The sequence below is a fragment of the Cornus florida genome, unplaced genomic scaffold (assembly GCF_030987335.1).
Source record: "Cornus florida cultivar Cherokee Brave unplaced genomic scaffold, ASM3098733v1 CherokeeBrave_3.0.0_Hap2_Chr11, whole genome shotgun sequence".
NCBI lineage: Eukaryota > Viridiplantae > Streptophyta > Magnoliopsida > Cornales > Cornaceae > Cornus > Cornus florida.
Window position 1 is genome coordinate 82,257,759 of NW_026775581.1, and position 25,442 is coordinate 82,283,200.

Below are 25,442 nucleotides of genomic sequence, written 5' to 3' on the forward strand. Positions count from 1 at the left end.
AATACCATGTTAGCTAGCATTTGTGTACATGCCATTCACTGTCCCTCTCTACATTAATACATAACTTTATATATATATATATATATATATATATATATATATATATATATATATATATATATATATATATTTGTGTACAATATGGAATAGGCCATGTACTTTCATCATGAAATAATAAGAATAATTGCTGCCAGGCATTGTCCCTCTCTACGTTAAAATCTAATGAAAAGGGTGGTTATTACCTTGAAGTTTCTTCTCTACCCATGAAGGAGATAACACAGGACTCATTTCATACTCCATGATCTTCATCTTCATTTCATGATTCCTGTCATCCAAACACACCTTCTTCTCATCAGGCAACACCTTAACCCTCCACACCTTAAAAGTCTGATCCAAACTTGCACTATAAACCAAAAAACCCATCACAACCCTCTCTATCTCCAATGAAGCAGCCAAACACCTCACTGGCCCTCTATGTGCATCCAACACTGCAAGGCACTCATGAAGGTAGCTCCCTTCCTCTCTCTTCCAAACCCTAATCGTCGTGTCCTCCGATCCGCTGAATATCAACTTCTCTATCGGACATTCGCCACGCCTTGACTGTTTAGTCCCATGACCTAGTGTACAAAAGCCCTTCTGCATGGTAATAAGCCATGCAGGACACACAATCCTTGTGTTGGTGCCCACTTGCCCTAGAAAACAAGAGGAATGAGTTTTTTCTAGGTAGGGTTGTGACCTTTTTGGACCTTAAATTATCCGAATTCGTGACGTTCCAAATTCGGACTTTGTGATCCCTGTGTGAAGTGAAGAGCATGTTACCATAAGCTAGGATGGCCCGGACTTCGCCGGAGCTCGCCTTGAGGTACCCCCGCTCGATGCAGTTCGGCTGGCGCCATGCACGAATCCGGCGGCTCTCAGAGCCGGTGTAGACTACTCCTTTGGAGACGGTGATGGAGTAGATGTTGCCTTTTTGGCGGTGAAACGAGGTGATGCAGTGGTAGAGGAGAGAGGGGGATGGTGTTTGGAGAGGGGAGAGAGTCCATGGTGATTCAGGGCTTGGAGGTGGGAGTAGAGAATACATAGTGGAAGTGGGTGTAGAAGGCCTTGGAGGGCTAAAATGGCCATCTTGTTCTGATATTTGTTGATGGATTTGGAGGCCATAAAGGTGAGTTGGTGATTGAATTGTCTTTTTCTCTTCATCTATGAAACTGAACAAAGTTCTCTTGCCATAGTATTGTTGGGAAACGTGCTAGTTTTAAAAATTTTTCGAGGGATTTTAATTCATAGATCTTGATTTATTACATAGAGACAAGTTTTATGCAAAAATAAAACATGATGTATCATTCAATTAAAAGATTGAATACTTACATCAAGGTTTGAGTAAACCTTAGATCTCTCCTCTAAAGTGAATGTTCTCACTTATTGTAGATCCCTTTTGCTAGACACCTTTTCCATGGATTTCCATCTTCTTGGTAATGGTCTTGCCTTTAGGAATCACTCATAAGCCTCCATGAATGACCTTGAAAAACTAGGCTTGTGGGAGCCTCCATTAGATGAGAACACTAACCCTAATTTTCTAGAGAGAGAAAATTTATTCCTTTTTTTCCTTCTCATAAAAAATCCCCCCCAAAATATATATAGACCATGTATATTTATAGGCAACAAAAAAAATAAAGAAAAGGAAACAACAAATCCTTCTCAATCTCTAATTCACATGTCTCAAATCTAATATGATTCCAATATCAAGTTGGGCTATGAGTGAGAATCCATTGGGCCTATTATTTTATTGGCTACAATGAATTAATAATTGGCCCGGTCCATGGACCCAATTCAATTAATTCATAAATTAATTTCTACTCCACTAAAAGAAATTAATTGAACTCCAATTAAATAATAAATAACCACTAAGTCAATATTGCACGTTGACCCCTCTATGCATAATTAGTTATCGGATAAATAAAGCCATCAATCCGACTACTTAATTAATATATTTATTTTCGTACCATTGATTATTTCTGACTCGATCACAATAAAAACATTTGTTTGACAAAAATAATAATTTAAATAAATATATATATAATAAATCATTTTGTCTAAAAACATACGAAGGCCTTCGAATTTACTTTGTGATCAACCATAATCAATACAAAATAAATACAAGTCGCAATGATGCAAATATTGAAAATATAACCCTCTAACTATTAATTACATAACTACCCAAAGTGTCGGTCTAAGGATCCCGAAGAATCCGCCGAATAAATCAAAGTAATTATTAATTAATAAAAGAGTCTATAATTTTCTCATGCTTAAGAGTCAAATGCCATGACGGTGATAGGGAGCAATTGCATACGACGGCTCTCACAATATATCTCAACCTAACGCGGATCCAGTTCAAGTCTTAATTAATTATGAGTCCATCCATAATTACCAACTATGAACCATTTATGATTACTATTTATATTCATGTATTGATCGCCATCACATACATATATAAATATCTCTTGTAATCAAGTGGACACTATCAATTCTATAATGAATCGAAACATAATACATTGAATTCACCAATTGTATAAAAACATAAATATTTTAGAAATGTCATGAACTTATGTCACTTTAATCCAAATAGGAATTTGCTATGCCAGGGCATATAAATCCCAACAGCTCCCACTTGCCCTCATTGCCAATTCAAATTGCACCTAACACCAATGTTATCCAGATGATGATCAAAATTATTGATCAATGACACATTTGATAATGGATCAACAAAGTTGTGTTCCAATGCAATGTTCTGGCTACAAGTACATTTTCTTTTCGGACAATATCATATAGAACATGATACTTCCTCTCAGTGTATCTTGTTTCTCTATAGAACCTTGGGTCATTGGTTTGGACTAATTCTGCACTATTGTCACAACATAGCTTAATAGGCAGGCTAGTATACTCCACAACCTCTAAATCAGTAAGATCAAACCAATAGGCTTCCTTTGCCGCCTTTAAGGCTGCAATGTATTCCACCTGCAGGTTTGAGTCAGCAGTTGAAATCTGCTTAACAATCTACCAACTGATTTCCCTTCCATTAAATAAACATACACTGAGTCATGAACCTCATAGTATCTACTTCTGATTGAAAATCAAAACTAGCATACCTGACTAGGACCATATCATCACATCCATAACTGAGTATGATATCCTTGGTCCTCCTTAGATACTTAATGATATTTTTCACAACAGACCATTTATCAAGTCCAGGATTAGACTGATATCATCTGACTATCCCTACAATATAGCGGATATCCTATTTGGTATAGACCATGGCATATATGAGACTCTCATATGCCAAAGCATATAGTTTCAGTCTCATTTGCTCAATCTCCTTTGCTAGTCTTGGAAAACTACTTAATAGAGAGAGCAATCCATATCAATTAAGCAAGAACTCATTCTTTGAGTTATACATACCAAACCTGGTCAAAACTTTATCAATGTAGGATTATTAAGATAAGCCTATTTTTCTTTTAACCTGATCTTGCAAAAGCTTGATCTTATGAATATAGCTTACATCTTGAGAATCCTTCATTTAAAAGTAATTGAATAACTACCTTTTTATTGATAACAAAATTTCCACGTCATTATAAATGAGTAGGATGTCATCAATATATATAGAATCAGAAAAATAATGACATTCCCTTGTACACTCATGATTTATGCACTAAGAAATCTTCTTGTATCTTTTTGTAGATCAACTTGCCTTCCATAGGTATCACCCTACTAGAAAGTTCTACAAGATCCCAAAATTTATTAGAATACATAGATTCCAACTCTGATTTCATAGTAACTTGCCAAAACGATCTATATCCATATCGGTTCACGCTTCCGTGTAGCTTACTGGGTCCAACTCATGTTTAACAGGAATGTCCATAACGGTCTCACCTAAAAACATGATTTTGTCGAATTAGATAATTATCCTCCCACCACATCAATGTACCGATGAAGGAATCTGTGTACTAGATGATGCTGACGCATCAATAGGGAATTCATCTATAATTCTAAATCTCTATACTAAGTGTGTTCATATGTGGTACATCTGGTACTCTTACCATATTCTCTAACACTATGCTACTAGGTATGTGATTCATAATATGATTCTCCTATAGATAAACAGTGAGTGTAAACAATCAACTTTTATCATTGAGATCATAAAATAATCCGTCCTAGTGACATTTTAGAGTAGCTATCAAATCTATCATGTGTATGATCTGTTTCTAACTTGTCCATATCAAGCGCACATGTGCAAGACTACCCCATATGTGCATGTGATTCAAACTAAGATTTAGTCAAAAACACAGCTCAACGGTATCCTTGAGATAGACTAAGATGGAATGCAGTTCATAATGCACATCGATGTCATTAACGCTAAACTCTTAAATGAAAGAGATAATGTGGCATAACTGATCATAGATCTAACCATGTTAAGTGGAATTCTGTTATTCCTATTTGACACCTAAATTAATTTAGTGTCAATTGCGGAAAACTGGTACACAACACCCTCATTGACCATATAGTCTTTGCACTATCCCAAGAAATACTCATATCCTCGATCAGATCGAAGTGTCTTGATAAGTTTACCTAATCTGTGTTCCACATCAGTCTTGACCCTCTCGGAATATACCAAAAGTATAAGACTTGTGTCGCAATAGGTAAATTTATCCAAAACGTGAGTAATCTTGATTGGATGTTCATAAGACCACACGTGTCCGTGTGTACCGACTCCAATTGTTCTTTATGTCTATTTCATTTGGCTGATTAAGCCCTTAGAGTTATCAATCCTTCAAAACAGGATTCACAAGTTTGGTTTAGGCTCCTCTGCCTCACTAGGTAATAAACCTTCTTTGACCAATCTTTGAATCTCATTTTGATTGATTATAACCCAAAAATAGATACCAAAAAATACAATGAGTTAGGAATAACAAATTTTCTCTTAACATTTAATCTAGAAGATGTAACATTAGTTTCTACATCCTGCAAATCATAAGAGCTTGTGATTATAGTATATTAACCATCTTTCAATGCACCAGAAGCAATCGCATATCTATTTAATCTTATAAAACCAGTTTTACAAAATAATAATCCAGTTTTTATAAACCACAAGTGAAATAAGAATTAGATAGCGTTTAACTTCTGTGCATAAAGATAGTTCTCTAATACTAATATCATCATACTATCTTATTTCAGATGTAATACTCCCACTAACTTTGTTACAACCTTGGCATCAGGTTAAAAGACAAATATATATCCACATCATCGAGACTTCTGGATTCCTGAAATCCTTGTAACGAATTGCAAACATGTTTAGTGGCTCCAGAATCTATCCATCAAGAATTAATAGATGCAACCACATAACATGGCTCAATGATTAAATATATATTTTCCTATGCCACGTCATTGCTTAGACAGTTCGTCCTTAAGTGTCTTAGTTAACGGCAAAAGAAACAATTTCCTTCTCCCTCAACATACACTGCCTTATTCCTTTTAACCTTTTTTGAATACCCATGTTTTGTGCTAGCCTAGTCCTATTATCATCCTTCTTTTTTACTTTGCCCTTCCACTTATGCCTAGAAGAAGATGGTATAGACTAGGTTAGATTAATAGGAACACCTATACTTTTGATTATCCCTTTATCTGTTACTAATTCTATAAGAATATCAGCGAGTGTGAACTCAAACTAATTCCTTATTTAGTCTACTCTGAAAGAGCCGAACGAATTTGGTAACAAGGCAATAATCATGTCAATTTGAAACTTACCATTCAAGTCAGCCCTATTGACCTCCAGTTCAATTTTTAAATAATAAACAATCATTTTTCAAAATCCGATATCAAACTGGAGATCCTCAGGCTATCTTGATGGTATTTGAATTTGATGCCCTATCTAATCTCACTAAAATATCTCATTAAGTATCTTAAAATAAAGGAATTAGGTATAGAAGTATTAAATACATTTTGTACTCTTACGTTGTAAATAAAATATCTAAGTTCCTTTTCCAAACATTATAAAAGAGGTCCACATACATTGAATATGTAAGCAGTCAGATAAACTGGATTATACATAATTAATCTGAATATAAATGCATTCATACAATATGCAAGGTGAATTATTAATACTATCATGCATATTTAAAATTAAAATGAGTTTGTTAGCTATATAATATAACAAATCTCAAATAGAATAAGAGATCATTATCATTATTGGTAAACAATCCATTTTAATTAATGTGGGTCCCTCAACTTCATAGCATAATAAATCATCCAATCAATACGTTAATAACTTATTCTGATGGAGGAGTTCATTATTACTATTGTTCGGATTCATTTGCTATTAGGTGAGCACTTCCATTAAAATAATAATATGTAGGTCCCTTAACCACTGCATGAAAAATCGGATAATCAATACGCCAATAACTTATTCGGTTGGCGAAGTTCATTATTGCTATTGGCGGGCAAATCCCATCATCTCCATATCTTTTAAGACAATGCCTTGTCTATCTATATGAAATGATTCCCAATTATGTTTAACCTTTCTAAAATTACCTAGTGTAGACCACTCCGTTGGGGAGCTAACACTATTGATTTTAGATTGAGTCTATAACATTATTAAAACTCTAATGAAAAATAAAAATATTAAATATCTTGTCATTATAATCTAGACTCTTTAAATCATGCGTAGGGCCTTATTTTTAAAGATCTAATTACATTGAACATTTAATATTATTATTTTCATAAGACAACCATTCTTGTAATATTAAGACTATTCAAATCATGCGTGGGGCCTTATTTTTGAAGATGTAATTACAATGGTATTAATAACGAAGGCCATGGGGTAATGTATAAAAATTCCTGCTCCCACTCAATTTTTAATCATTCATAATTAGGGTTTTCATTTTATTCAAATACATGATATAATGCATGCAAAATGTCTTGATTTTAATCCAATTAAATTTAGAAAATATTTGGACTTTAAATGATTCACTAATATTTAATTTGAAGTACACTTTAAAAATAATTTTTCGTTTCCCAATAAGTGCCCTCAAATTAATTAGTAATCAAATCCACTTAATTTTCATAATTTAATTAATATAAATCAAGTCATTTAATTAAATATCATGGATTCAATTCATGAATAATAATTAATACACAATTATCTATTCCCTGCATTACATACATCAATAAATGACAGATAAAGCAAATAAAAATGGCCAATGGAATCAGCTTTTAACATTCTATTGCTCTAAGTATTGCGCGAGGGTCCTTCGTCGGCTTGCAAACACCTGAAGGAGGTTGGTATGCGCCTGAAGAGGTAAAACAGTGCATAGAACGCGCCCGGAGAGTGCGCAGCATGTACCCACGCGCTGGGGAAGTCTAGCAGCGCGTGGCACGCGCCTGAAGGGTGCTGGAATGACCAGGACGTGTTACTCACGTGCCTGGATGCGATTGGGGAAGCTTCCAGCGGGTTGCACGCGCTGCAACACGCCATGTGGCGCTAGTCTTTGCTAGCACGTGGTCCCCACGCGCCAGACACTTGTGCTCCATGTACGCTCACTCTCCCGTGAAGCATTGGATCATCCCACCCTTGTTGACTTTGATCCTACGGCTCCTGTTGCGGGTGCATGAAGACCTTGTTGCACTGGAGCAGCTGCCACTTACTCCGGCACTTCCCTTGCCGCCGGCGACTCTCCGGTCGCCGAAAAATAATAAAAATTTATAAAAAATTTCCAGAAATTAAATTTATGCCCAAAAAATTTTAGAAAAATTCTGAAAAATTCCGGAAAAATTCCAGAAAATTCCTGAAGCCTAATTTAACCCTCTTGGACATTCTTGAAGCTTCATAGCATCCTTTAACGAAGATTACATGGGTTTAAAAATATTTACAATTTGAAATACAATGAAAAAAATTAAATTACATCATTGAACTTTCAAACGGCTAAATCAAAGCCTTAATTACATTCATCCAATGATAAAATTACATTCAAATAACCTATAAGCTTCATCCATGGCCCAAACATACATCATCATTCATTCACAATTATATATACATCATGATAATATAAAAATAGATCCATGAATGATGATTTTCATAAAATCATGATCTCTAGTGATGAATCAAACCATGCTCTGATACCACTGTTGGGAAACGTGCTAGTTTTAAAAACTTTTCGAGGGATTTTAATTCATAGATCTTGATTCATTACATAGAGACAAGTTTTATGCAAAAATAAAACATGATGTATCATTCAATTAAAAGATTGAATATTTACATCAACGTTTGAGTAAACCTTAGATCTCTCCTTTAAAGTGAATGTTCTCACTTATTGTAGATCCCTTTTGCTAGACACCTTTTCCATGGATCTTCATCTTCTTGGTAATGGTCTTACCTTTAGGAATCACTCATAAGCCTCCATGAATGACCTTGAAAAACTAGGCTTGTGGGAGTCTCCATTAGATGAGAACACTAACCCTAATTTTCTAGAGAGAGAAAATTTATTCCTTTTTTTCCTTCTCATAAAAAATCCCCCCCAAAATATATATAGACCATGTATATTTATAGGTAACAAAAAAAATAAAGAAAAGGAAACAACAAATCCTTCTCAATCTCTAATTCACATGTCTCAAATCTAATATGATTCCAATATCAAGTTGGGCTATGAGTGAGAATCCATTGGGCCTATTATTTTATTGGCTACAATGAATTAATAATTGGCCCGGTCCATGGACCCAATTCAATTAATTCATAAATTAATTTCTACTCCACTAAAAGAAATTAATTGAACTCCAATTAAATAATAAATAACCACTAAGTCAATATTGCACTCTGACCCCTCTATGCATAATTAGTTATCGGATAAATAAAGCCATCAATCCGACTACTTAATTAATATATTTATTTTCGTACCATTGATTATTTCTGACTCGATCACAATAAAAATATTTGTTTGACAAAAATAATAATTTAAATAAATAAATATATAATAAATCATTTTATCTAAAAACATACGAAGGCCTTCGAATTTACTTTGTGATCAACCATAATCAATACAAAATAAATACAAGTAGCAATGATGCAAATATTGAAAATATAACCCTCTAACTATTAATTACATAACTACCCAAAGTGTCGATCTAAGGATTCCGAAAAATCCGCCGAATAAATCAAAGTAATTATTAATTAATAAAAGAGTTTATAATTTTCTCATGCTTAAGAGTCAAATGCCATGACGGTGATAGGGAGCAATTGCATACGACGGCTCTCGCAATATATCCCAACCTAACGCGGATCCAGTTCAAGTCTTAATTAATTATGAGTCCATCCATAATTACCAACTATGAACCATTTATGATTATTATTTATATTCATGTATTGATCGCCATCACATACATATATAAATATCTCTTGTAATCAAGTGGACACTATCAATTCTAAAATGAATCGAAACATAATACATTGAATTCACCAATTGTATAAAAATATAAATATTTCAGAAACGTCATGAACTTATGTCACATTAATCCAAATAGGAATTTGCTATGCTAGGGCATATAAATCCCAACAAGTATTCCATGGTAGAGAGAGAGAGAGAGAAATGGGATTGGAAATATGGCTATGGGTAGTAGATATATATAGATGTTAAATTGAATGGGTGTATTAATAAGCCAATTTAATGGGTTTAGTTGTGCTTATTTATTTTTGGTAAAAAATAGACGTCGTGTCCTTTATCACCATTGAATAACTCACTATTATAAAGTATAGACATATTGAATTGATATTTGGGGAGAATTGTGTCATAGAGATCGAAATTGCAGCATGATCAATTAACTCTCCCAAGTTAATTGATTGATCAAATGGGATCACACAACTGAAGTGGATTTCATACATATAGAAGATATGTTTGGTAGGGCATTATGCACTGGCTTAGTTAGTAGAGCATTTCGGGTATGCCTGTTTTTGAGTCCTCCTCCCTCTATTTTGTTTGAAAAAAAATAGAAAAAGTTACGTTCAATAGTATAGAACTAGTGCCTTAAGATTGAAATTGAACAATTTTTACTGTGTGTGACTAGGGCCTGCTTACCTATGAGAACAATTTTCTGCTTACAAAGAACTCTGTTTGTTCAGTGTTTTGAAAATTAAGTTATAAAAAAAATCTCTATTCATAAAATTGTTTTTTATAATTACCTAAATTCTTGAAAATTATTTTTAGAGTTACAAACCAAACAAATTCTAAATTTTGTCAATTTCTTGTTCCTGTTCCTGTTCCTGCTACCACACCCTGTCTAAGTGACTTAGATCATGACATGACTTTGGGTACCCAAAGAGAGCCTCTGATTTCTTCAAGAGTGCTTCAAATTGAACTAAGCATAGGTTGAAAAAAGTAGACTATATACAGCAGTATATACGTACTAAGTTTCCCAACATGGTGATACAATGAATAGATACACTAGTACATATATATATATATATATATATATATATATATATACATATAAAATAGAGAAGACATTGGCATTACTGAACACCTTATCAAATATTCATATTGACCCAGAGCATTAAGATTGAAAAGGACAAGATTGAGCAAAACTATCATCAGGTTTCATTCGTTCGTGAAAAAGATTTGAGTTGATTATAAAAAATTGGGGGATATGATATTAGTTTTACTCATATGGTAGGTATTTAATGAGATTCATGATGACATTTTTGGGTACTCAATGAGAGCCCTCTGATTAATTGAATTAAAGTATAGGTTGATTAAATTAAAACTATATAGTATACTGAGTTTTCCAACATGATATATATAAATATAGACATCACAAAAGGAATATATAGATGCATCATGCATGTACCAGAGAAGATCGACATTGACATTAATTAGTGAACATCTTATCAAATGTTAATATTGAGCCATAGCATTAAGACGGTAGAGGACAAGATGATTGATTTTTCATCTGTATATGTACAGTAGTTAGTTATCAATAATGGTATATATATATATATATACACACACTAGGAAAGGCCACGTACGATGCACGTGGTGAATATTTTGTAACTTATAAAATTTTTGTCTTCATATTAATTTATAAAAATTTATTTTATATTAATAAATAAATACTGAAATATTTTGAAATTGGTGATAGAGTTTAAGATTCGTAAATTAATAAATTTTTTTATGTTTTTATATTAATACTGAAATATGTATATTTTATTTTTTATTAAATAATAATTTTTTTATTTTAATAGTGAAATATTTGAGTTTGCAAAGTAACAAATTTATTTAGGTAATTTGAATTTTATTAGCCAATTTGTAATTTGAATTTTATTAGATAATTTGAAATTTAGTATAATTTTTAATTAACAATAGAAATTCAATTATATTAATTTTTAATTAAATTTTAAAATAGAAATTCAATTATACTAATTATGCATTAGATTGAAATTCATATAAAAATTTATTATATGGAGTTTGTGGTTTTTGGAAGATCCTAGATTATATTTTATTTTCTTTAAATATGTAATTTGTGGTAGAATTTTATAGAAATTATTTTATTTTATTTAGATATATCTTTGTAAAATTAGATTTTCTTTTATTAAAAAACTCATAAAAAATAGATAAATACAAGGGTTATATACTTATATGTGATAAAGTTCTCTTTTTGTATTAATTAATAAATATTTTTTATATTAAAAAATAAATACTGAAAATTTCAAATTCTTTAACATTTGTATTTTATTTATATGTATTATTATATTATTATATATTTTCTTTAAATATATCCTTGTCTAATGTGATAGAGTTATAGAAATTTTTTTATTTTCTTTAAATATATCCTTATTTAATTAGATTTTATTTTATTAGAAAACTCATAATAAAAAGATAAATATAGGTTATATGTGATAGAGTTTTAAAGAAAATAAAATACTTAATGTGTGGTAAAGTTTTGGTAATTTGTGTTAGAGTTTTATAAAAACTATTTAAATATAACCTTATCTAATGTGATAGAGTTTCATTGCAAATAAAATAGGTAATTTGTGGTAGAATTTTATATAAATTATATATTTTCTTTAAATATATATATCCTTGTCTAATTAGATTTTTTTTATTATTAAAAAACTCATAATAAAAGATAATTTGTGGTAGAGTTTTAGAAAAATTATTTTATTTTTTATACCAATTACTAAATATTTTTTATATTAATAATTCTTGTCTAGTTATATTATATTTTATTAAAAAAATCATAATAAATACATAAATAGGTAATTTTTATTAGAATTTTATATAAACTCTTTTAAAAAAATATTTTATTTTCTTTAAATATATTGTTGTCTAATTAGATTTCCTTCATCAAAAAACTCATAATAAATAGATCAAAACAAGTTATATGTCATAGAATTTAAAAATAAAATAAAATAGATAATTTGTGGTAGAGTTTTATAGAAATTATTATATTTTCTGCAAATCTATTTATAATAAATAAATAAATAAGTAATTTGTGTTATAGTTTAATAGAAATTCTTTAAAAAACACTTTTTTTATCAATTAATATATTTTTTTTGTTATTAATAATTCTTGTTTAATTAGATTTCCTTTTATTAAAAAACTCATAATAAATAGATAAATAAGTAATTTGTGTTAGAGTTTTAGAAACTCTTTTCAAACCTCTTTTTATATTAATTAATAAATATTTTTTTATCTTAATAATGCTTGTCTAATTAGATTTTCTTTTATTAAAAAAACTCATAATAAATAGATAAATAGGTAATTTTTGATATAATTTTATAGAAACTCCTTTAAGAACTCTTTTTAGATCAATTAATAAATAATTATTTATATTAATAATACTTGTCTAATTAGATCTCCTTTTATTAAAAAAAACACTTAATAAATATGTAAATAGAAAATTTGAGTTAAAATTTTAAAGAAACTCTTTAAAAATTATATTTTTGTCTACTGTGATAGAGTTTTATTGAAAATAAAATTTGTCATTTGTGATAGAGTTTTATAAAAATTATTTTATTTTCTTTAAATATATCTTGTTTAATTAGATTTAATTTTATTAAGAAATTCATAATAAAAGTTAATTTGTGGTAGAGCTTTAGAAAAATTATTTTATTATATATATCAATTAATAAATATTTTTTATATTAATAATTCTAGTCTAATTAGATTTTCTTTTATTAAAAAATTCATAATAATAAACAGATAAATAGATTAACTTAAATTTTATTAGATAGAATTTAGAGTTTTATTGACATTTATTTTTTTATTCTTATAAAAACATTTTGCATATCAATTAATAAATATTTTTTTTATAAAAATAGATAGTTAAATACTGAAACTCTTTGCACATGTAATAATACTATAGATAAAAACTTTTTTTTATATCAATTAATAAATATTTTTTTATATAAATAAATAAATACTTAAATACCTTGGCACAACTTCTGTATTTTACTCAGAAAATTAGATTTTATTTTATTAAAAAATTCATAATAACAAATAGGTTAATTTGAATTTTATTAGGTAGATTTTAGAGTTTTGTAGAAGTTTTTTTCTATAAAAACTCCTTTCATATCAATTAATAAATATTTTTTTATATAAATAAATAAATATTGAAATACTGAAACTCTTTTCACATTTAATAAATATTTTTTAAATAAATACTGAAACTTTAGATTTAATTTAATTAAAAAGTTCATAATAATAAATAGATAAATAGGTTAATTTGAATTTTATAAGGTAGATTTTAGAGTTTAATAGAGTTTTTTTTTCTTTTATTTATTTATTTTTTATAAAAATTATTTTTATATCAATCAATTAATATTTTTTATATAAATAACTAAATACTGAAACTCTTTGCACATTAATTATTTTATTTTCTTTAAATATATCCTTGTCTAATTAAATTTAATTTTATTAAGAAACTAATAATAAAAGTTAATTTGTAGTAAAGTTTTAGAAAAATTATTTTATTTAATATATCGATTAATAAGTATTTTTATATTAATATTTCTTGTCTAATTCAATTTTCTTTTATTAAAAAATTCATAATAATAAATAGATAAGTAGGTTAATTTAAATTTTATTAGATAGATTTTGGAGTTTGATAGAGTTTTTTTAAACACTTTTCATATCAATTAATAAATATATTTTTATATAAATAGATACTTAAATACTGAAACTCTTTGCACATTTAATTGTAGTATACATAAAATATTTTTTTTTTATTAATTCATAAATAGTTTTTATATAATTAAATAAATACTAAAACATTTTGGTAGAACTTCTATATTTTACTCTGAAAATTAGATTTTCTTTTATTAAAAAATTATAATTTGTAATGCGTGTTAGAGTATTATAGAAATTATTTTTAAACTCTTTTTACATGAATTAATAAATATTTTTATATTTTAATAATTCATATCTAATTATATTAGCTTTTATTAAAAAAAAAAAAAAAAACTCATAATAAAAGGTAATTTGTGGTAGAATTTTAGAAAAATTATTTGATTTTTTATATCAATTAAAAATATTTTTTATATTAATAATTCTTGTCTACTTAGATTTTCTTTTATTAAAAAACTTATAATAAATAAATAGGTAATTTGTGTTAGAGTTTAATATAAACTCTTTTAAAAATTCTTTTTTATCAATTAATAAGTATTTTTTATTTTAATAATTATTGTCTAATTACATTTAGTTTCATTAAAAAACTAATAATAAATAGATAAATAGGTAATTTGTATTAGAGTTTTTTAAATACTCTTTTAAAACTTCTTTTTGTATCAGTTAATAAATAATTTTTTATATTAATACTTGTTTAATTAGGTTTCTTTTTATTAAAAAATTCATAATAAATAGATAAAGAGGTAATTTGTGTTAGAGTTTTATAGAAACTCTGTTGATAGAGTTTTATAGAAAATAAAATAGGTAATTTGTAATACAGTTTTATAGAAATTATTTTATTTTCTTTAAATATATACTTGTCTAATTAGATTTAATTTTACTAAGAAACTCGTAGTAGAGTTATATAAAAATTATTTTCTTTTATATATCAATAAATAAATATTTTTTATATTAATAATTTTGTCTAATTAGATTTATTTTATTAAAAAATTGATAATAATAAATAGATAAATAGGTTAATTTAAATTTCATTATGTAGATTTTAGTGTTTTATCATATTATTTAATAAATTTTTTTTACATAAATAAATAAATACTGAAACTCTTTACATATCTAATAGAGTGTTTGTATTTTACTCTGGAATTCAACTATTTTTATATCAATTAATAAATATTTTTTTATATAAATAAATAAATACTGAAACTCTTTAGCAGAATTTCTGTATTTTACTCTACAATTCTGGATTTTTAGAATTCTCAATTTCTGTACCCCTTCCTCATTCCTCCGCGCCTTTATTTATAGGCTTCTTGGATGAATAGGATACTGACATGTGTTCTTTTTTGATAATGACATAATCATAACTGGGCGGGGCCGGTTATATTGTGATAATTATCCATAAAAAATAACTAAAAATAAGAGTTTTATATAGAATAGGATTGATTTTATTAGGTAATTTTTAGATTTTTATAAAAACTATAATTATCCATAAAAATAAAAATAAAAACTAAAAATAAGAGTTTTATATAGAATGTGATTGGCTTTATTAGGTAAATTAGATTTTCTTTTATTAAAAAACTTGTAATAAATAAATAATAGGTAATTTGTGTTAGAGTTTAATATAAACTCTTTTAAAAACTCTTTTTATATCAATTAATAAATATTTTTATTTTAATAATTCTTGTCTAATTAGATTTACTTTTGGTAAAAAAAACTCAAAATAAATAGATAAATAGGTAATTTGTATTTTAAAAACTCTTTAAAACCCTCTTTTTGTATCAGTTAATATTGATAAATTGGTAATTTGTGTTAGAGTTTTATACAAACTCTTTAAATATATCTTTGTTGATAGAGTTTAATTGATAATAAATTAGGTAATTTATAATAGAGTTTTATTGAAATTATTTTATTTTCTTTAAATATATACTTGTCTAATTAGTTTTAATTTTATTAAGATACTCATAATAAAAGTTAATTTGTGGTAGGGTTTTATAAAAATTATTTTACTTTATATATCAATTAATAAATATTTTTTATATTAATAAATCTTGTCTAATTATATTTTCTTGTCTAATTAGATTTACTTTTGGTAATAAAAAAAAAACTCAAAATAAATAGATAAATAGGTAATTTGTGTTTTAAAAACTCTTTAAAAACCTCATTTTGTATCAGTTAATAAATAATTTTTTATATTAATAATACTTGTCTAATTAGGTTTCCTTTTTATTAAAAAAACTCATGATAAATTGATAAATTGGTAATTTGTGTTAGAGTTTTATACGAACCCTTTAAATATATCTTTGTTGATAAAGTTTAATTGATAATATAATAGGTAATTTGTAATAGAGTTTTATTGAAATTATTTTATTTTCTTTAAATATATACTTGTCTAATTAGTTTTAATTTTATTAAGATACTCATAATAAAAGTTAATTTGTGGTAGAGTTTTATAAAAATTATTTTATTTTATATATCAATTAATAAATATTTTTTATATTAATAAATCTTGTCTAATTAGATTTTCTTTTATTAAAAATGGATAATAATAAATAGATAAATAGGTTAATTTAAATTTTATTATATAGATTTTACTGTTTTATAGATTTTTTTTTTTTTTTGTTTTAGTAAAAACTCTTTTCATATTTAATAAATATTTTTTTATATAAATAAATAATGAAACTCTTTACACATCTAATAATAATATAGATAAAAACTTTTTTTATATCAATTAATAAATATTTTTTTATATAAATAAATAAATACTGAAAACTCTTGACAGAATTTTTGTATTTTACTCTGAAATTCAACTAAATTAATAAATATTTTTTATATAGATAAATAAATACTGAAACTCTTTGGCAAAGCTTCTGTATTTTACTCTGGAATTCTGGATTTCTAGAATTCTCAATTTCTGTACCCCTTCCTCCTTCCTCCATGCCTCTATTTATAGGCTTCTTGGATGAATAGGATGATGACATGTGTCCTTTTCTGATAATGACATAATCATAATTGGGCCGGGCCAGTTATACTGTGATAATTATTTATAAAAAATAACTAAAAATAAGAGTTTTATATAGAATGTGATTGATTTTATTAGATAATTTTTAAAGTTTTATAGAAACTATTTTTACAAAAATAATTTTTATATCAATTAATAAATATTTTTTTATATAAATAAATAAATACTGAAATACTTTGCACATTTAATAATAATATAGATATATATATATATATATATAGATATATATATATATAAAAACTATTTATGGGGGACATTGATCTTTATGAAAGATGTCTGACAAAATATTATAAAAACGGGAATACGTGGTTGCATGAGTAAATAACAATGAGATGGAACCAACTACCACGGTCAACTCTCAATTGATCAATGATGAGAGCAATGCATAGCATTATATGAAAAGTAAGAAGGATAAAAAAAAAAAAAAAAAAAAAAAAAGTGTTCCATTCAATGATTTTTTCATGAAAAATAAAAAAAAAAAATTAGAGTAGTTCCGAAATATTCTGCATATCATTTGGAAAAGGACTTGCACAAGATCTATTGAAATACATTCAAGAAATTCAGGTTTCATTTGTTCATGAAAAAGATTAAGATAAATTATTTATAAAAAATGTCAAGGATGTGATGATTCATAGAGACTTTTTAAACCCGAGACTTGACTCTTCGGCCTTCTATTCTAGATGGTAGTGAATTACAGCCATACTTTTCTAAGCACAATGAAAAGATACATGTACAATAACATTTTAGTTGAATTTATATTTTGTCCATTTTTTGAAGTTTTCAAAAATAAGTAAATAATAGAAATTTTTAATTTTAATTTCATGAATTTTATCTTAATTATACAATTTGATTTGGACACCTGATACAAATGTGAATTTTTGCACATAAAAAAAGCTGCATATTTCAGGTAGATCAAATACTCTTATTTGATGTTCTGAATTTTGATTCCTTTTTGTAGGGGTTCTTTTTGAATAATACAATAAACAAGTGTATAAGGGTGATATCAAGAATACAAATATGAAGGAAAACAGATAAGATACTTAGTGAAGGAGGAGAAGAAGACCGATCTTTAAGATTAAAATGGAAGTAGGGCAGATATACAGTATTTACGACAGCTCTTTTCTGAGCCCCCTTTCCTTCATGCGATAGTGCTATTTATAGGCTCTAGAACATGCTGGTTATTAACCAGCGGTCCCTTGCGCGTCTCGCTCCTAACCATGATCACATGGGTAGTCCTGATGGACCTAGGAGCCTAAGAGGTCCAATCCTCTCATCAAGCCATGCATTTTGTTGCTTCTCCCCTATTTGGGGCATTTAATAATTTTTGTTCTTGCTTGGCCGTCAGTTGGCCAAGTCTATCATAACATTAAATGTGATTTAAAGGTTTGCTGTCATAATGTATATATTCCCATCATCTCGTTGATCGGGCCTCGCTAGGAGCAAAGGCACTTCTTTACTTCTCATCCACCAGTCCAAGATCCTTCTAAATTTCCCAAGTTAAGATCCCATATAGCTGAGAAGGCCCTACCTTCGTTCCACGCTATGTTTGGACCTGTGGGAGTATAGTCATTTGTAGGCGAGCTCTCTAGGGTTCTAATGCCTCGAAGCACTATGAGGCTCAAAGGAGCTTGTAGGCTAAGCATTTAAGTCCTAGAAACTTGGCATGTTGTTAGGGTTCGTAATGCTCGAGATCTGAGCTCTCAAAGCTTATTGGCATGGTGCGATGCCAGGGTTTGAGTCGGTTGAGAGTTGGTTCCTTTAGGCTTGTTGATCTAGTGTACTGCTAGGGTTTGAGTTACTCGAGGGTTGACCCCTCGAGACTTGTTGACTTGGTGCGCTACCAGGGTTTGAAGTGCTTGAGGGTTAAGCCCTCGAAGCTTGGTGGCCTCATGTGATGCCAGGGCTTGTGGTGCTCGAGAGTTAAGTTCCCAAGGCTTGATGGCCTAGTACTTTGCTAGGGCTTGGGATGCTCAAGGGTTAAGTTCTCGAGGCTTGATGGTCTGGTGTTTTGCCAGAGTTTGGGGTGCTCGATAGGTTGAGCCTTCGAGACTTGGGGTGTTTGGACTGTAGCAGAGGAGAATTTATTTGTAGGCTTGACCCATCATTATTTTTCAGGCGTTTGTCAAGATTAGAGCTTGTTCTTTCTAAGCGGGGATCAGCCTACTTCATTCTTCCGATTCTATATAGGAGATTCTTTTATGCTTCGTTCTTCAGTTGTAGATAGTTATTGCTGTCACTTATTCAGATTGGTTTGTAGGGGTCCATACAGTATGGATTCCCAAGTTGTATTAATGGATGATTTAAAATGATTTTATTATTAATGAAAATTTATTAAGAGGTTTTATTATTGGATTTTTCTTTTAGTTTTCTTTCATCAAATTATTTATTCCTATTTATTTTTTTGTACTCTGTATTCGTTTATTGCTGATTTTGTTTTTGATATCCTCGGGTATTCGGGCGTGGGCGTGGGCGTGGGCGGGGCCTGGCCAACCCGCATTCGGAAATCCGAGGGTATCACATTTACACTGCCTATTCTCCTCTTCATCTGTGCTTGACGGAGATGCGTTCGGAGTAACTCTTCTGACTCTTCGGATTGTTTAGGTTGGCCATGAATTGCGTTCATAATCTGGACGGGTTGGGCGCTTTGGTGGCTCGACTTCTGATTTCTTTTAACCTGTTCAACCGGTCGGTTCCGCTCATTGGTGGCCCTTGAACATATCTTGCGAACTCCCCCCTGGATATCAGCATCTTCACTTTCCTCCTTAGGTTCCTGCATTCATTAGTTAGGTGACCAAAATCACTATGAAAAGCACAGTGTTTGGACTGATCCCTCTATTCGAGAGGTTGTCTAATTGGTAGGGGAGAGCAAAACTTATATTTGTATTCTTGGAACAACCTAGCTAAGGTGACCTTGAGTGGGGTGACCAGTTCTTCTTCCCTCGGCCTCTTTTCTGCTTTTCAGGAAGTTTGACGTTGCGCCTAAGCTTGTTTCTGTCGGATCTTGGCTTAGATTTCTCATCTGTTAATATAATCAATGTCTTTCTCGCATTAGATGCCTCCTCTTCTTCCAGATGCACGAATCCGTTAGCTCTTTTGTTCAGCTTATCCATGGTCTTCGGAGTATTCACCACTAGGCTTGTGTGGAACGGTGTCCCTCGATTCATGGCCAGCTTGAATGCTTGAACCGCCTTGGATGGATGACATTCCATTACCATGCTCTTGACAAGGTTAAACTTGGTGAGGAAAACTTGGAGCTTCCTATCTTCATGCTGCTTCATTATAAAGAGGCTTGAAACATCCTTGGTCGGGAGCTTATTCCCATAATACTGGCTTATGAACTTGTCGCATAAATCTTGAAAGCTAGCGATTGAGCTCTTGGCTAAATTCTTGAACCAATTGAGCGCTAGCCTGGCCAAACTTGTAGGGAAGCACTTGCACATCAAATGATCAGTCTCCGTGTTCAGAGCCATTTTTAGTTGAATGTGGTAAATGTGATTGATCAGATCAATTGTTCCATCAAATAGAATGAATACTGGCATAGAAAATTTCCTCAAATTCGGAGCGTTCAAGATCTCGTCAGTGAATGGAGAGGCAATCGTTCGTGCTGACGAACGGAGGGCTTCATTTACCATTGAAAATCGCGAGGGAATCCTCTGATCTTCAGATCTCTGCTCTGAACTCCTGTAATCATACGTAGCCATTGAAGGCCGGTAGGGTGGATCAATCGATCTTCCTCCGTGAACTCCCTCTGCCATAGTGACGTAGTATTATGATTATCAAAATCTATGGCTTCCTCACGCCTCAATCTTCTGTGATTAGGATCAAACGCTGCGGCCTCTTCTTGCATGATCCGCTCGCGATGCGGATCCAAGTGGATATATCCCTCTCGATCTTCCATTTGACAAACATTTGGCTGTAAATAACCTAGCATAATCTCCTCATGAAGAAGATCCATGTGATTTTCTCATTCTTGATCATTTTGATGAATAACATTGGATTGCAAAACTCTCTCCCCTACTGGAGGTGGTCGTGGAATGACCGGAGCTTCTCGACGCTCCATTCCAGCTCGCAATTCTACATTTTCTCTTCTGAGGACCTCGATTATGCTCATCAGTTCATCAAGCTTCGACTGCTGGCCATTCTCCAACGGATTTAAGCTCTCACCTTCTATCATCATTCCTGATCAGAGCAAAGTCATTAACGGCAAGTTCCAGATCAGATCTAAGCTTCGCTGATGCGATCGTGCTAGATCTAGAGTCGAACCAGCTGAATTCTGATCTCCTTTGGTCGGATCTGAATCTCTCCTACCGTGAACTCGTCAGATCTAGCTTCATTAAACAAATCATAATTGCATAGATCCAACACGAATCTCTCACTGCCAACCAGAATCGAAACTCTGTAAGATGAATTCCGATCGCACCGATCTGGATTCAACTTTCAGAGATCAAGCTTTTTCTTCATGAATCAATCCTGATTGAGTCAATCTTGATCGATTCAATCTTCATTGTTTCCCACAGACGGTGCCATTGAAGATGCAAAAAATTTCTCTCTATTTTGACAGAATATCTTTACACTTCAAGAATTCCCCCCCCCCCCCCCTTTCTTCTCTATTTTTAGCTTATTTATAGACTGTTACAAATTTCCTAGAACTTCCTAACTGATTCACTACGCTGGGCTTAGTCCCTGGGCTTCTCCAGTTATGGGCCTGATTCTTTTCAGAAGGCCTTCAGCTTCGTTCTTTAACCTTAAGCCCGACTTGAGAGAACTTGGTTTGAACCAAGATTACTTATCCAGCCTGTTTCGCATCGTATGGGTTGTACCTGACCCGCGCCATTTTTGATATCCTTAAAATATATAATAAAAATAATAATTATGTAGCTAATAGAGTTTAAAATTTCATTAGTACATGATTGATATAAATTTTTTAACATAGATATAAGAATAAATATACATATACAATTTCTAAAAGTAGTTGATAGAGTTTAGAATTTTATTAATAATTGATATACAATAATTTTTAGAAGTAAAGAACTGTTTTTAGATATTTATTGAAATACAGTATAATTATAAAACTTAGATATAAGAATAATTTTGTAAATAGATTTCTTAAGAGTAGTTGATACAGTTTAGGATTTTATTAGTGTTGATGCGAAATTCAGAACGACCTGGAACGACACCGTATCCCTACAACATATAGGGGAATCTTGACCGACACCGGTGTGGTGCCTGTCAAGAGCTCTCTAACGATCAAGTTAGTCGTTAAAGCTCAATAATAAAAGCAGGAATTTAATATTTATTTTTTTCGAACCTTATCAGTTTACCAGCTTGTCATTTATTTTTCTCGTACATTGTCAGAGATTTGATGATGTCGTATTATTTCATTTTTATCTTCTTCAACAGTCGGTGAGAATTTGAATTTTGAAGACCACCATTCAAATTTAAATTACTCAACCTAACATCTTATCCTTATTAGTTGCCCTCCATTCCCGACTTTGCTTGTCAAGTATCAGGAATGCCGACACTTTTTAGAAGCTTCATGACAATTGTATCATCAAATTGTGTTCTTTTCATGCATGAATGATTGCCTCTTTCTCCACTTTTAATAAGGAAGTTGACATTTCTGTGTTTCAAATAAGCAAACTTGCCTTTTAATGGTGGAACAAGTTTTATTAGTTTTATTTAGCTTGCCTTTTGATAAGTAAATATATTTTACGAACTTCACTTAGCTCGCTCTTTAAGAAGGAATGAATTTAACGACCTTTACTCAACTCGCCATTGAATAAGGGAATGGATTTAACGAGTTTCACTTAGCTCGCCCTTTAATAAGGAAATGAATTTTACGAGCTTCACTTTCTCCGAGCTTTGTGAGCTCGACCTTTAATAAAGGAATAGGTCTTATTTATTTATTATTAAATGGTATGCCCAGGGGAGGAACTAGTAATGGACTAACCTGGGCTATAGCCCAGGTCCAATTGAAAAAAAAAAAAAAAATTAGTACTATTGCTCTCATAAGTTCATGTATTATTCTTCCTCTTCCTATCAGCCTAATCCATAATATTTCTATAAATAAAAGGAGTTACAAAATTTACAAAGGCCAAGCCTTAAATATGAGCAAGTTCACGAATAATGTACAGGCTCAATCACAAAAGATACCATAATAAAACATAACAAGGTCCAGCTCAGCAAACCAAACACATTGTTAGTCTACAGAAAAAGACCCAGACTCTTCGTGTGTAAGGCACTAAGGCATAGGTGAATGGATATCATGTTTTATTATTGTTAATCCAGTGAAATATTGATTTTTATTTTTGTTAAAAAAAAATAAAAAATAAAGAAGCCTTTGTTGATAACTTGATCTAGGCAGGGGCGAAACACATAAGTCTTACTTTCTAATGTGAATTTATTGATAAAAAACATATATGTCTTGCATTCTTGTAAGCATTTGTTTTAATAGTTGTATGAAACATATTTTAGTGGATTTTTTACTGTGAAAACGCATTAGAGTTTGGAAGTGTAAATGTGTTAGAAAGTTGTAGATTATAATGTTTAATTGAATGACTGATACATGAGAATTCTGCATTTAGAGCATGGATGTCACACTAATCAATCATGTGTTTAATTATTTTTAGCTCTCCCTACTTTGCAATCTTGGCTCCGCCCCGACCTTACCCCTTCATATCATTTCCTTTCTCTCATTTTAACCCATCCAAACACAATCAACCTTATCCTTCCATATCCTTTCTCTCACTATCCCTCCAAATCTCTCAATTCGATCAAATGAAGCCTAAAAGTTCAAGCCGATGGAGAGTATATATATATGTATATATATATATATATATATATATATATATCTAGTCAAAGACATTAAAGAATTTGAGAAACAAATACTTGGAATTATTAAAAGGAGGGCTAATTTGGGAAGAACATAGACAATTGAATTTTTTTTTTTTACCAGAATTATAAAAGACATTTTTTAATCTGGAAAAATTGAACCAGGCCTAAGCGGCCCCAAATCTTTATTTTCTTATACTACTTTCATGATCAAAAAGTCAGAAAGCATGCTAAAATTTTTTTGTAATCCTGAGCCAATAATGATCAAAAAGGACCTGCTTTAACAATAATAAGAGAATTATGAGAGAAAAATAATATTTATAGATAAATACCTCAAATTATTGCCTAAATATAACTTTATATCAATTGCTCAAATTATTGCCTAAATACAGCAATAACTTTATTAACTAACATCATGATCAAAAAGTCAGAAACCATAACAATAATGAGAGAATAATGATAGAAAATAATATTTATATATTTAGGCAATAATGAGAGAATAAGGACCTGATTTATTTGTAATCCTTAGGCAATAAATAATATTTATATATTTAGGCAATAATATTTGTAAAAAAATTCTAAAACCGTAGAAGCAAATCGAATCAAACTATTTTTTCACGGTTCGATTTGGTTCAATAATATTAATTTTACGGTTCGATTTGGTTCTAATTTTTATAAAACCGTTACAACCATTTTGGTTAAAAAATATTGTAAAACTAGTCTAATACGAACCAAGTGTAAAGTCGTAGTGATAGTGACGATAGCGCACATACTCGTACACCTGCTAGGACCACCATGTGGAGTAATAGTAATGGATGGTAGTGCATGGTCTCTTCTAAGTGCCAATTACAGGACCAGCTAGAAATATGTTCATTTAATGTGACATTTCAAGTTTTTCAATAGGCCACCTAGCTATATTGAAGACTCGCACCATTTGGTTGGAGTGTACTCGTCAGTAATCACCTCTTAAATTTTTTATAGTACTGAACTCTTTAGTCTTGATCAAACAAACGTACGACTTTACGAACAGCAGGCACATACTATGAAGTTTCCCAATCTGTGCCTGCACCAGCTTGTAGTTAGGGCCATAAGCAACACCCGGTAGACAATGATAAGTCACATCTTCCTTGTGCATTTCTAGGGCAAAAATCCTCTCCAAGGAGAATTGCATTTTTCATCATAAATATTCCTAATACAATGTGAATTTTGCAATTGTACAACAAAAATTTAAAATACTTAAATTTTAGTAGATATTTTTACACAACCTATTTAATCAATCAATTTTTTTAAAATCAATCAATTTTTAGAAAACTCAAATCCTAAAATAAATGCAATTGTGGATATAAATTAATTTGAAAATCATAATGAATATTTATCTATACATGAAGAACACTGTGGGAGGCGGTTTAACTAATTCCTGCTCACCACCTCAA

The 25,442-nt window shown here is 30.1% G+C and overlaps 1 protein-coding gene and 1 pseudogene across 1 annotated transcript; both read right to left on the reverse strand.

Annotated features, from left to right (window-relative positions):
* Positions 1–535: 535 nt before the first annotated feature.
* Positions 536–19,954, reverse strand: LOC132281411 (protein JINGUBANG-like; annotated as a pseudogene).
* A 124-nt stretch (positions 19,955–20,078) lies between these two features.
* On the reverse strand, positions 20,079–20,933 carry LOC132281412 (uncharacterized). The gene has a single exon (XM_059783117.1). The coding sequence runs from the start codon at positions 20,931–20,933 to the stop codon at positions 20,079–20,081; it is 855 nt and encodes a 284-aa protein (XP_059639100.1).
* Between the last annotated feature and the right edge of the window lie 4,509 nt (positions 20,934–25,442).

Coding starts and splice junctions, on each gene's coding strand:
- LOC132281412 (XM_059783117.1), bottom strand. CDS start 20,933: ATGGCAGAGGGAGTTCACGGAGGAAGATCGATTGATCCACCCTACCGG.